The following is a 14,787-nucleotide window of genomic DNA, read 5'->3' on the forward strand; positions in this document are numbered from 1 at the left end:
AATTTATGTATTTCTTCTGTGGTCATTATTTTTGTTTTTTATGTTCAGCATTAATCCTGCATTTGCCCTTGCTTAAAAAACATTTTTTTTTGTGGGTTTCAGGTTAGGGAAGGCTGTTTTACATTATCGATTCACCTATTTAAGTGTGGTAATCCTATATCAGCTTTTGGCTTTTCTATACTCTGCCCTTCCCACCAAGAACTTCATTCACTGCAGCTCTTGTCAATGTCTCTTGGACAGCAGTACTACAGGCCAGAAATAAAAGGCTTGTGTAAAGAAATAGCCAGCGTTTGGCAAAGAGATTGGTGGTACCAGGTCTAACCTACACATCCCTCTAAGTCAGTGGTGGACAATACCGAATCCTGTCCCTAGCTCACTGGGAACATTGCTGGAGAGGCCCAAGATTCAGTGATGGTCACTGATTTTGCCACCACTGCAATTCATTGGCAATTTCATTAGCTGTATATAATGCAGGGATGTAACAGAAAAGGCTCCAACAGTGTTATATTGCTTTTTGTGACTCCTTCGTAAGCCAATATTTTAAATTTAATGAATCCTTCCATTAGTTCTTTTTCCTCTTTGTTTGTGTTTGTTTCTCATATGAGTAATTTCACCCTATACCATGTTATTTTTCCCTGTTTTCCCATTTATTTATTTTTAATTATTATGTATTCCAAATAAAATTATAGAAGATTTCTCTTTATGCCCCAGGTTTTTCCCCAGTATTCCGTAATTGGTGAACAAACTTTCTCTACCTTATTTATTGATTTATTATTTACCATGAATGTTAGTCTAGACATCTCTCTCATCTCGCTTACTTTTATCAACTAGTTCTCTACTGGAGGTGTTTCTTCTTGCTTCCACTTTCCAGCAATTATTAATCTTGCAGCCACTAGGTATAAAATTAACCTCCAATATTTATTTTCTTGTTCCTTACATAAAACCAAAGTCATGGAAAGCAAAGAGATGACGAGGGGTATCTCTGTGGCGACAGTGTTTCCAGTTTTCAGCACTATATTTGGTCAGTTGCAGAGTGAGGTGCTGGAGTTGCTATCATCACAAAGAATGGTTCAATGGGCTTACAGTCAAGAAAATCCAAGGTTATGTTGACCAGTACCTTCATTTACCAATCAACACTGTAATTCTCCCTATTTCTCCATGGTTTTTCACTTACTGAAAATTGTAGTTATCAGAAATCTCCCCCCCCCCCAAGATACAATATACCAAAGTCTCAATCCAGGATGAACAGGGCCTATTCCCCCTGCACCATCTGTTCCATCCTTCTTTGAGTACTTTCCATCTAAGTACATCTGATGGCCACATACACACCAGAAGCTGGATGAAAAGGTATATGATTCCCTATATTGTGTGTCAGGATTTTCTGCTACAGAGTGCTGTGGCAAAACAATGGTGATGGATGTATTTTCCTGTCAAAATGATGGCTCTATTGGGGAAGGAGAATTGACAGGGAACACACACATTAGAATTTTTTTGTACAGTAATATGAGCATTGGTCTTTTTCCAGTGGTAGCGAACAGAGTGCTGAAAAGCACAGTGAAAACCAAAAACGGAAAGCTTATCTCCTTACTGTTTTCTCCTTTTTTCAATGGTGACATTCCACCCAAGTAGGTGACTTGGCTTTCACACCCTGCTGAGACTGGTTGTGCCAGCTGCTGCTGAACCAATGCCCAATCAGAACAGCAGAAGAAGATAAGCAAAAGAAACAGTGGTTGCTGGTAGCACCCCTGTACTTGAGATAAAGTTAAAAGTATGTCTGGGGAGCTGAAGAGAAATGCATGAGATCTGTATGTGGGTAAGTAAGTCTAGTTTCTCTTCAGATCTTATACATCTACAACTTCTTAATGAAGACTACAAAGCATGGCTGGTGGCTTTCATATGATATTATGGGTCACAAACTGTACACCTCAGCTCTAGAATGCTCACATCAGTTTAAGATAATCCATTCCAAAGCAAGCATTTTGAAAGGCTGTAACTATGCCAAACATTTAAGAAGTCATTCTGATAGGAATTTAGAGGCCAAATAAGACCAGGTAAGGCAGCCAGCCAGGTCATTACAGTACATTCTATTTGAAAGAAGGTCAGGTCAGGGTATGTGCACACATGCAGCTTCCATGAAAGAAGTATTCATCCCAGTTCAGATAATTTGCTTCTACAAAATAAATACTAGTTATCAAATTAATCTAAACATCAGAAAAGATGCTGGTATAAGGAGATTATATTTCCTAGGTTGATGAAAGCTTCTTTCCGATAAAGTTATGTTTGAGTGGGGCAATTGATTTAATCTAAGTTTCACCTCAGAGCACAAAATATTGACTTTTGTCTTCATGCTGCTTCCATACCACTACTTCACCAGCATTTTCCAAAGACAGGCCCATTATTTAATGTAGGATTAACTAAAATTGTAGTCTTAATTACATTTGTTTAAAAGTATTTATTTATTGGAATTATATCCTGCCTTTAGCCCAAAATGGGATTCAAGGTGGCTCAAGTAACCCTGAGCACAGTGAGATATCAGGCAAAGTCAACATCCACAAGACATAGTCAATTATTTACTTCTAGACATAAGGAATTATTTGCAAAGAAGGCTCCAGATACCAGGTATACTAATGGTGACCACACCCGTTCACCTGTTGATTTATGGTGATGCCGTGCATTTCATAGAGTTTTCTTAGGTAAGGAATACTCAGAGGTGATTTTGACAGTTCTTTCCTGTGAAATACAGCCTACAGCACTTGGTATTCATTGGCTGCCTCCCATCCAAGTGCTAACCAGGGCTTACCATGCTTAGCTTACAAAAAATACAAGATCAGATGGGAACTGGTGCCTTTAGTGTGTTTAAGTCCTGTTAGCCCAATATACAGAAGAAAAACACCCCCCCCCCTCCAAGAATATTCAGTAAATTCAAGAGTATAGTGTGAAACCAACATTTTCTTGTCTGATAACCTGGAAAACATAAGGGACAGCATGAGTCCCTTACACTGCTCAGAAGTTTTCTTACAGTCTTTAAACTGGAGGGCAGAAAAGAACAGACCTGAACTTGTACAAAACCCTTTGTATATACTAGAAGGAATGGGCAACAATCATGAATAACAAGTGGCTAGTAAAGCAAAGTGTGGGGATCACTGATTTGGAAAAGCCGAACCAATTAGTATATATAAGTGATTTGCAAAGCTGAAGTTAAAATAGCTTTGGCATTAAAAAGTTCAGCACGTAAGAATAGAATCCTATTAAAATTTGCTCTTGGACTCTGACCAAGTTTCAAAGTTACTGAATAGTGGATTTAAAAAAAAGGAAAACCTCCAGGGATTGGTATGATAAAAGTCTGAAGAATCCTAGATGAACTGTATTTTTCCTAAGGAGTTTTAACTTGCTCACATTCTTATTTCTTAGTCACGTTGTTCCTATTTTTATCCAAAGACATTTTGTAGTAGTATTTAAAAATAATTTGTTTAAAGATACTTTATACAAAATAGAAGTTTATTGTACTTCAGCAAATTGCCATTATGCAGTTAAAACTCAAGGAATAATTCATTCAGCATTATAGAATTTAAAACTCTAAAATTAGTGCAGCTAGTGCAAAATGCAGCAGCCAGACTTTTGTCAGGAGTGGATTTTAGAGACCATATAACACCAGTCCTGCAAGAACTTCACTGGCTACCAATTTGTTTCTGAGCTCAATTCAAGGTGCTGGTGTTCACCCACAAAGCCCTAAATGATTTGGGGCCAAGATAAATGAAAGACCACCTCATCCCATATGAGCCTGCCAGGTCATCAGAGGAAGCCCTGTTGTGTGTACCAGCATCTTGTGAAGTTAGGTTGGTGGTTTCATGTAACAGAGCTTTCTTTGTTGCAGCTCCTTGACTATGGAATTCCCTATCCAAGGAAGTTAGGCTGGCCCATCTCTTTTAAGCTTCCAGTGGCCAACCAAATGAGTGTTGTTAATTCGTGGCATTGTTTGAAATTGGTGTTTTAACTGTTTCAAAACTGGATTGTAGCATTGTTTTAGCTTGCTTTTAGGAGTTTTTAAAGAGTATTTTAACGTGTTTTAAAATGATTTTATCTTTGTACTGTTTTAATTGATTTTTATTTGTGCATCGCCTCAGGAACCCTTCTAGTCTGTGAGGCAATAAAGAAATACTTTAAATAAATAATAAAATTCTTCCCCTGGACTATCAGATTTTGGGTAATTTTCTATACAGCCTTTAAAGCCTTGCATTACGCAGCTGCAAAGTACTGACAAGAAATTTAGATGTTCAGAAGAACCACATCCATCAACAGCACAAAACAACCTTTCACAGAATATGACCTTCTCTTCATTGATTTTAACAGTGGTTGATATATTTATTTCTAAGATCTATAGCTGGAACATTTGAGGAACACATGAGTAATATCGTCAACAGACAGAGAACCACAACTGCATACTCTGTCCACCTTAAAATGTCCCCATTGCTGATCCATCGAATCTGTCAAAGGGATAGCATTTAACTTTGCCTGAGTAAATGTTATACTCATCTTGATATCTGGCAAATCTACCAGGTACCTTGGAAGTGACAAATATGGAGAAATAAAAGAGGCATAAAATTTTTAGATCAACAAATTTTAAATGCAGTTATCTGAGATTGCCATCTCTATATCCTTGAGCCTCTGCACTATTAGTTCAGCTCTATCATATCCTCGAGCTAAAAGAAGAGAGGTAGAAAATTTCAAATTCATGGTAACCAGCTGCATTTTTTTGCCTCCACAGGCTTGAGCTCATGTCCTCCTATCAACAAAACAAATTCTGAAACCAGCTTTATACAAACATTTTATCGACAGCAAGCAGGTCATTCTACTCACAATGAAGAAGCTAAATCTGTTAATCAATAGTAATTTAGTTTAACTACCTCTATAGATTCTTATATTAAGAGTCCTTTTTTCCTTTACTCCTCTCTAATATCAAGCGTAATCTCAACTATAGGATGACTTCTTTCCTTTATAAAAAAAGACTGTCTTTTGGCTGGTACTACTGTACAGTTTATTTTCACTGTACAGTTTCAGAGCTCAGAAAAGTTCTTTTTTGGACTTCAGCTCCCAGAGCTCCCCCACCTGAGGGGGGGGGGGATTATTGGATACTGAAGTACATGAAGTAATTTTTCTGAGCTCTGATACATTTCAACAAGTGAGTATATCCCCCCCTGCCCCCGGCAGCTGGCCAACAGTCTAGGACCCCATTCCCACTGGGCAAAAGAAGCAGCTTATATTGCTGTGATTCTGACTTGGATTTTTTTCCTGAGTCGTATTCGAATCTGCTCCCTCGTTCCCATTACGAAAGGGGGCAAACGGACTCGGGTGTTTTTTACCCATGTTTTCATTCCCATTGAAATTTTCTGGGTTGTAATTTGAAGTGGACTTTTTTTAGTCCCTGTTCCCATTGTCCTTCCAGAACCTCTTTTTTTAAAGCAGCTGTCAAACGCCTAAGCGCTTGATGTCACAGCCATTCAATCACTTAGGTGCTTTTCCCCTCTGGGAAAGGGAGAAGGAGCCTCTATCCCCTCCATGTCCCTTTGCCTCCCAGACTCTCCTGTGTCTTCCCAGATTCCCTCTGGGAAAGGGGAAAGGGAGCCTCCATCCCCCCAAGTCCCTTTGCCTCCCCCATTGCTCCCTGGGCTGTTTGGGGGGCGATTGAGCAGGCATGTAAAAAAAAAAGAAAAAAATCATAGTTAAAATGGTGTCCAATGGGTCTCCTCACACGTCGATCAATGCACGTGGAGCAGGGGGGAAGTTGCAGGGGGGCCGTAATGTGTTTACCGTATTTGGAGGTCAATGTAGCAATTTGCTATGTTTGGACACCCGACAGAGCGCCTAGGCGATCGAAAGCTTAATTTTAAAAACAATAAAACATATGTGATCGCCTTACCCTGCTTCCCACTCCACCGGGGGAAAGGCTATGCAAACGGGAGAAAATGGTGCCGGTAATGCAGGAAAGAGAACAAAGTGGGTGACACCCCCAGTCCAGTCCCTTAAGCACTGCTCCTCCCATCTCCAAGTTCCCGAATCAGACACCCTTGTCGTTCCCATTCATTTGCCCCGAATTGGACTCAGGAGGTGCAGGAAAAATCTCTAAAAATGTGCACCCTTTTTAAACCGGTTTATCCACCACTGATTCGGGTTTTCCAAGGAAAAATCGAATACATGGGGATCAGATCCGTATTCCAATGGGAACGAAATCCATGCAATGGGGATCAAATGCGCACTCAAATGGGAACGATGCACCCATGATTCGATTCTTGATCTGTGTTATAAGCCAGTGGGAATGGGGCCTAGGATAGATCAAACCAATTTCTGCCTTGGCATTAAAGCCAGTTTTTCCTCCAGGTCTTTAAAGACAGAAATAGCAAACTGTCATCAAACTCTTTTCCACTTCTCCTATTTGCTTTCTTATCTGAAGTGTCCTCTTAGGGTCACACAATGGAAAATGTTCCAGAGACACATTTTGCACAATTATCATTCATCTGAAGAATCACACAGGAAGCCCTTTGCAACTGCAGTCCGGCTGGGCTTTAAAACTCTGCTTTTTATATGCTTATTTACTGTAGGGAGAGTCTACATGATCCCTGTTAAAAATAAAGCAGTGAGGAGGATTTATTTGAAAAAGAGCATAAGAGGCCAACATGACTGTAGCCACTAAGAGCATCATAACAGTTCCAATTGCATTCATTAGAATAAAAACAATGAACACTTCTGATGTATTCATTAGCACTTATCACTATTAAAAAGCCTTTTTATTATTATTTTAATGAATTTGCACTTTTTCACAATGAAAAGTGATTCATTTGATCCAATCTAAATTTTACCAATTGAGTTTATTTCGAGGGAAACATCCAACACTGTTTGCTTTATTTCTTTTTTCTTCAACTAAGCAAACAGAAAGTGCTTCTCTAGAAAATACTGGGGGTATCTAATCCATATTGACCTTGTGTGCGCTTATACTTCATTCTAGTTATGTCCAGGGGTATGAATTACCTCTTTAGCCATCAATTCAAATAAAGAAAAGAAGAAAACAAGCCAAAGACATAATCTCCTGCATTCTCTGAAACATTACTACAGTGCATGCTTTAGCTGAAAAGTGTAACTACTTTGGGATTCTTTCTTTCTTTTTATTGTACAGAACTAATAATCAAAACAGTGCAGGACCAGACCTCAATCACTGCAAGCATAGAAGTAGCGATGGAAACTGGAATATTTACTTTATGTGGTTCTCAGAACATCCTGAATATAAATCAAATAGAAAGAAGGAATCCACTATATTCTGATATAAAAGGAGAATTTAGGACCTTTACATACACACACACAAAACATAAACTGTTACTTCTCCAGGAGATTTTTCCTTTTTACTCAGGTCCTCTCATGTTTAGGAAGTTGAAAAGAAGGTAGCTATGGTCTGCTTACTCTCTGTTTCACAGCTTTTTAAAGTCTTAAAAAAAGGACAAAGTGGCCGAATTCTAAGCAGAAATCATGAGGCTGCTACTCAGAATATTAGTCTACATATGGGGAAAGGGAGGCAGCTCAAATTAATCCAACTGATCTCAATGTGTGCCACATGCACAGCTGTACATTATTTTTCAGGAACGATGCCACTTACCTTTCCCATTCTGCCATGCTGTGTACCAAGACAAACTCACAAAAGATGTGATGAAAAATAATGCAGTGGCCACAGTTCCATTTCGGAGCCTCATCTCATTTCAACATCACACTGGTTTATATCTGGCCAGCACTGAGGATTTAAGTGTTATTTGTTCCCTAGAAGCCAGTCTATTCCATGTAATGTTGCTTCACCAGTAGGACAGAAGAACACTGCTGTGTCATTTCCAAATCATTGTCGTGCCAATGCAGTGTCGGTATCACTGGAGACTGTTCTTTTATCCTCAAAGCCTTTGGGAAACTGATCCATTCTTATTTATTTCTCCACTCCCTACAAAACAAAAGGAAAAATCAAAGCCATCTCAGAAACACAAAGTCTGAGGTGCAAATAACAGTGTCCTGGTTATAATTTCACTCCTGACATACGCTTACTAGATCACATTAGGCAAGCCATACTAGAGTTTGGAAACATAACTTTTTTGGACTACAACACTCCAAGTCCCCTCCAACCAATATTGTCAATAACAGTAAATCAGCGTGTTGGCTTTCCCTTTTTAAAAAGCTATTACAATGGGCTCTTGGTAACTGCTGGATACCAAAATCTGTGGATGTTGAAGTCCCATTATATGCCATCGCATATTAAAATGGTGAGAGCTGACTGTATAGGGAATTGTTGACATCATTGGAAACAATCAAAATGGTGGCCATTATCTTGCCAGGACACTCTACTGGAGAGTCTACACAGACACATGGAAATCATGGAACCATTCCTGACAGATGACATGCAAACAAATGTTTTGTCATAAAGGTGAAATAAATAAAGCAACAATGAAAAAGTTCTATAGAGTGCCACACACCATATATTAGTGACTTGCTTTTTCAAGAGGCTGCTTTTTAAAAATAAAATACAGATGGATAATTAAGCCATTAAAATGACCCAGCGGGTAGCCATGAGCAATCCTAAATCTGGCGGAGAGGTGTTAGATTAGAAGAGCCCCTCTGCTCATGTGGCAGCATAAACCCAAGAGATCACCATCAGGAATTGTCCACTGTAGGGCCCCCACCAACACACTCAGGATTGTTCTGTCCAAAAATGGAATTGACAGAAAAAGATGTCTATGTGTTCCTTGATCCAGAAAGTGGGTCTGTAATATATACTCTTATTAAGAACTTTATCTTGGTTGAAAGTCTGTTTATGTATTTCCTGGACAGAGGCTGATGGACTTCCATGGATAAATACAGCAAGACATATCCCACACTGGGCTTCACACTTAATATTATAGCTGGTGTGGTGATCAGTATGTGAGATTAGACTATGGGTGATCCAGGTTCTATTAGTCCCCAATGAACCATAAAACTTCCTGGATGATCTTGGACCAGTTATTCTTCTCCCAGTCTCACACAGCTATTGTGAGCACAGAGTAGGGAATAAAAGAGCCATGCATATTGTATGGAGTACACTGAACAAAACTTAGGCTATAAATATGGGTTAACTACCTTCACCTGCTCCTAGAATTTTCTTGGAAAATTTATTTGGAGGAATTTTGTCTTTGTCTTCCTCTGTGGGTCAGAGAGTGTGACTTGCCCAAGGTCGCCCAGTAAACTTTCATGGCTGAACAGGAATTTGAACCCTGGTCTCCCAACATCAAAGTCCAGCTCTGAAATCACTACACCATGGGCTACAAATATAATAAACAAAACAACAAGGTACTCCAACTGACACTGAAAAACATCCTATTAATTGACAGGAGCAGCATTGTCTTAATTTTCTCATCACAAAACTGCTGAAATGGTTTTCAGGATGCTGAGCTTCTGGAGTGTAGATGGTACCAGGGGAGGAGGGGAGCATCCATTTGGGGCTGGGACAGTCCTAGGGATGCATTTGAAAACCCAAGCTTTAAAGGAAGCAATACACCACTGGATCACAATTACAAATAAAACTGTTTTGAATTGAGAAACATTTCACTTACCATTTTGAGTACACTGAGCAAACACTAGAAGTGGTGACACCTGTTTCAGTGCTCAGAGTATATAACCTTTTTAAAAGATACAAAAAAAAAAAAGAAAGAAAGAAAGAAAGAAAGAAATCACCAATGTCTAACTATTCTAAATTTTAGAAAGCTTTTTTCTATATCAGCTCTTTGCTCTTTTTTACAGTTTTAATTAGTCTGAGACAACCAACTGGTGAGAAGACTACAAGGCATAAAGTACTGATCCCTTCTTCATTTCTGCAAGTTCCTCCTTCAGATATATTAAACAAGTCAGCATCGTTTGCTTTTCTCCCTCTTTCATTGCAAAAATACCACAAGTAGCACTACCAGCATATCTTAAGGAAGGGTATAAAAATTGTTATTATTTCCCAAAAACATATAGACATGCAGGAGCACACACTGCCATATTTCACACACAAAAACTTATTAGCTCCTTCCTTCAAAAGCATGTCCTACTGTCGACTCAAGACAAGAGCATTCAAGGCTAAAACACAGTTCTCAGTCAGATCTGATTGGGGAAAACTGATGACAAAGCACAAGAACGACAGTAACAGAGCAAATGTATTAAATATATGAAGCTGGTCTATGTATGTGCACATTACTCTATGTCGCCTGTCGACTTAAGGCAACCCCATGAATTTGTCTACCAACAAATGTTTCACTGAGATTTACTGGCTACTTCAGGAGAACAACAGACACTCACCCAGATCAAGCCAAGATGACTCTCACACAAAAACAGAGGAAATAAACTCTGAGATGCACACAAGAGGGTCAGCCTTGTACTCTCCCGCTGGACCCAGTGTTCATGCAAACTTTCAGCCCAGTGACATTTAAAGGGGGAAAAAAAGCTTAAAGGTGGACAGGATTGAACTATGGTTCCCTTGAAGAAGTGCCCATGTGGAATAGGGGACAGAGTCAGATTTCGGAGTACCTACTAGGTCTTGAATATTCACTGGGTGGCCTTGGGCCAGTCACATATGCTGTTCCTTCTTCAGCCTGGACTACCTCACAAAGTTGTTGTGAGGATAAAGTGGAGAAGAGCGGAGCCACATACCCTACCTTAAAGTCAGCAAATAAGAAACAGGATATAATGATGGTGACCAGATACCATCAATTGTAATTTATGCACACTGGTCCTCATTCATAGCAATGGATGGTGATTAACAAGTAGCATCAATTGTATTTTATTCACACAAATACTCATTCATAGCAATGGATGGTGATGGTGACCAGTATTCAATTGCACAGTGGGCCCTTGTTATACGTTGGGTTTTTGTTCCCCCTCTGGATAACAAAATCTGTGGATGCTGAAGTAAATATAATGGCATAGCAAAAAGATGTCCCTTGTATAAAATGGAAAATCAAGGTTTGCTATTTGGAATTTATACTTTGGGGGAATATTTCCAAGCTGTGGGTGTTTGAATCCGTGGATAAAAAATTTGTGGATAAGGAGGGCTGACTGTATTTTATACATACTGATCCTCATTCATAACAATGGATGGTAATGGTGACCAATGGACGGTAATGGTAAGCAGGTAGCATCAATTGTATTTTATACACATTGGTCCTCATTCGTAGCAATGAATAGTAATGGTAACCAGTATTCACTTGTGTTTTATACACACTGATCATCATTCATAGCAGTGGATGGTGATGGTGACTAGTATTCAACTGTATTTTATACACACTGAGCCTCATTCATAGCAATGGATGGTAATGGTGACCAATGGATGGTACTGTAATGGTGACCAATGGATGGTGATGGTGACCAGGTAGCATCAATTGCATTTTATAGATGCTGGTCCTCATTCATAGCAGTGGATGGTGATGATGACCAGTATTCGGTTTTATTTTATACACACTGGTCCTCATTCACAACAATGGACAAAAATCTGTGAGTAAAGGTTTAACACAGTAAAGGTTAAACACACTAATTGTTTAGGATGGTTTCTGCTCCAATCACCAAGTTATTCTGCAATCGTCAATCCCAACCGAAAAGAATGAGAAAGAAAAGGAAACACCACAGGCTGTAGTTTATATAGGAAATACCCATTGCTTTGCCTACCACCGTGTGGCACACTCACAAAAATGACACTGACTGCAGAGTGTCAAACGCTGGACAGAGAACTACTGTGAGGAAAGATGAGAAATGAGGAAACAAGAGATGCAGCACACATAACAGCACATCTCAGTGCCAAGATAAACAACGATAAGCCAAACTAAAACAGTTTTGATAAGAAAAACCATAAATCCAAGGGTCACTAAGGGCAAACAGGTATGCTGATGCTTCAAGGAAATATCTGCTGGCTGCTTCAACAATCTTCGCCATGATCAAGCAAGGCAACACAAAACAAAATTCAGCATGACTAAATCCTAGACGCTGAGGCCTAAATTGAACTGCTAGACCCAATGAAAGCAGACTCACAGAAATCAATGGAATTTCTATAGATGTTGGTATGCAAAGGTCCCGTGGATTCAATGGGTTTACTCTGCCAGGGACTAGCTGTTGGATTTAGGTCACAGACACCAGTGCCTTTTTGCTTCCATGTGGAGCAGTCTCCTGGTTTTGTATAGCAACACACCCTCCCACTCTCACACATACCTGTGTGTAAGGCAAGGGGAGAAAACTCTCAGTGTCAGGCTGTTTGCACTCCCACATATGCCCCCTCCACTAGGCTGGAATAGACTCATGTGCCAGAAAACATGCCTAAAAAAAAAAAAAAAAAAAAAAGCACTCCAACCTCCCCATGAAAAAGGCGGCCCCACAAGCAGTTGTTGTGTGCCTCCAAGCCGTTTCCATCTTATGGCGACCCTAAGTCTATCACAGGGGGTTCTTGGCAAGTTTCTTCAGAGTGAGTTTTTACCACAGCCATCCCCTGAGACTGAGAGAGTGTGAGCTGACCAAGGTCACCCAGTGGGCTTCCATGGCTGAGCTGGGATTCAAACCCTGGTCTCCAGAGTCACAGTCCAATGCTCAAACCACTAGGTCACTCTGGGTCTCTACCCAAGCAGAGTGGGACACAAAGCAGGCTTAACCCACAGAAGGTGTGCATAGCTAACCAGCAACCTGAGTCCCCTCACTCACATGTTCCATGCATGCATGCATAGGTAGCCAGCAACATGAGCCCCCCATTCACACTGTGCAGCCAGCCAGTGCTATGGGTGCCTTCATTCACACATTCCATGGGGTAGAAATAACTAGGCGGGATAGAAATAACCAAGAACCCAAGTCCCTTCATTCACATGTTACACAGAATCATAGAGTTGGAAGAGACCACAAGGGCCATCCAGTCCAACCCCCTGCCATGCAGGAAATCTCAGTCAAAGCATTCCCGACAGATGGCCATCCAGCCTCTTTTTAAATACCTCTAGGGAAGGAGACTCCACTACTCTGAGGGATTGTGTTCCACTGTCGAACAGCCCTTACTTTCAGGAAGTTCCTCCTAATGTTGAGGTGGAATCTCTTTTCCTGTAGCTTGCATCCATTGTTCTGGGTCCTGTTCTCTGGAGCAGTAGAAAACAAGCTTGCTCCCTCTTCAATATGACTTCAAATATGTCTTCAAATATTTAAATAGGGCTATCATATCACCTCTTAACCTTCTTTTCTCCAGGCTAAACTTCCCCAGCTCCCTAAGTCGTTCCTCATAGGACATGATTTCCAGACCCTTCACCATTTTAGTTGCCCTCCTTTGGACATGCTCCAGTTTCTCCACATCCTTTTTGAATTGTGGTACCCAGAACTGGACACAATATTCCAGGTGAGGCCTGACCAAAGCAGAATAGAATGGCACTATTACTTCTCTTGATCTAGACGCTATACTTTTATTGACATGCGTCCATAGCTAACCAACAATACGGGTCCCCTCACTCACAGGATCCATATATGAACAGCTAACCAACAACAAGAGTTCCCTCATTCACACGTTCCATGCGTGTATAACTAACCAATGACACGAGTCCCATCACTCACACATGACATGCACATATAGCAAACCAGCAACCTGAGTCCCCTCACTCACACCTTCCATACCATGCATACCTAACCAGTGACACAAGTCCCCCACTCACACTGTGCAGTCAGCCAGCGACACAGGTTCCCCTCTCACACCTTCCATGCTTGCATAGGCAACCAGTGACAAGAGTCCCCCACGGGTTTTATATGGGATGGGTATTGTGGTTTTCTTGTGGTTTTAATGTTTGTAACTTTAGATTGTTTTTAACTGATCCTTTAATTATTTTATGGCACTATGTTTTTAGTTGTTATTGTGAGCCGCCTTGGGAGAAAGCCAGGATAAATAATGACATGGGTCCCTCATTCACACGTTCCATGTGTGCTTACCTAACCAGTGACACGTGTCCCCTCACTCACACGTCCCATGGGTGCATAGGTAGCCAGCGACACGGGTTCCCCCACTCACAGTGTGCTGTCAGCCAGTGAGACGTGTCTCCTCATTCACACGTTCCATGCGCACAGCCAGCCATCCCTGGTCCAGCCCCTGCCTTTCCCCATGTCTCTGTGCCCAGAGGTCCAAAGGGAGAGGGCTCCAGAGGTGCCGCATTGCTGAGCCCGCTCCCTCCCTCCCTGCCTCCCTCCTTCCCTGCCTCCCTCCCTGGACTGAGCAGCAGAGGCTCACCTTGGGTCCCTCCTTCAGCTCCTGCGGAGGGAGCTCAGGGCTCCTAAGGAGAAAGGGAGGCAGGTGAGGCTGCTGCGGATCCCTCCTTCCTCTTGCTCTCCTGCCAGCGAGGAGCTCCCGCTCCCTCTCCCTCCGCTCTCCAGGCAGCATCTGACTCCTGTCAGCGCAGCTCTCCCCGGCTTGCATCAAAGCACCCGCCTCCTTTCCCTGACCCGGGCTGCCATTGGACGAGGGGACACGCCCCAGGGACCAATCACACGCCGGCTCTTTTCCAAACCCGAGCTCCACTCAGACGTCAGTCTGTTTGAGGGGCGGAAGTCTCGCGAGGTCAGTCTCCACTGTGGCCTAGGGGGTCGGGCGTTGGGTTTAGGACGCTGGAGTCACGGGTTCGATCCCCGCTTGGAGGATTTACATACATAATAATAATAATAATGCTGCACTGGGTGGCCTTGGATGGGGAAGTCACACACTCTCAGCCTCAGAGGATGGCAATGGCACACACTCCTCCTCTGAAGAAACTT

The 14,787-nt window shown here is 41.5% G+C and overlaps 1 protein-coding gene across 1 annotated transcript in view; it reads right to left on the reverse strand.

Annotated features, from left to right (window-relative positions):
* Positions 1–14,398, reverse strand: part of MGAT4A (alpha-1,3-mannosyl-glycoprotein 4-beta-N-acetylglucosaminyltransferase A) — an 81,385-nt gene extending 66,987 nt beyond the window's left edge. Inside the window, exons 1-2 of the mRNA XM_042460580.1 lie at positions 14,267–14,398; positions 7,643–7,972 (exon numbers count right to left, since the gene is read on the reverse strand). Of these exons, the coding sequence (XP_042316514.1) occupies positions 7,643–7,736 (94 nt within the window). The 5' untranslated portion in view covers positions 7,737–7,972; positions 14,267–14,398. The remainder of the gene's footprint in view (positions 1–7,642; positions 7,973–14,266) is intronic.
* Positions 14,399–14,787: the final 389 nt, after the last annotated feature.

This window comes from Sceloporus undulatus, chromosome 3 (assembly GCF_019175285.1).
Source record: "Sceloporus undulatus isolate JIND9_A2432 ecotype Alabama chromosome 3, SceUnd_v1.1, whole genome shotgun sequence".
Lineage (NCBI taxonomy): Eukaryota > Metazoa > Chordata > Lepidosauria > Squamata > Phrynosomatidae > Sceloporus > Sceloporus undulatus.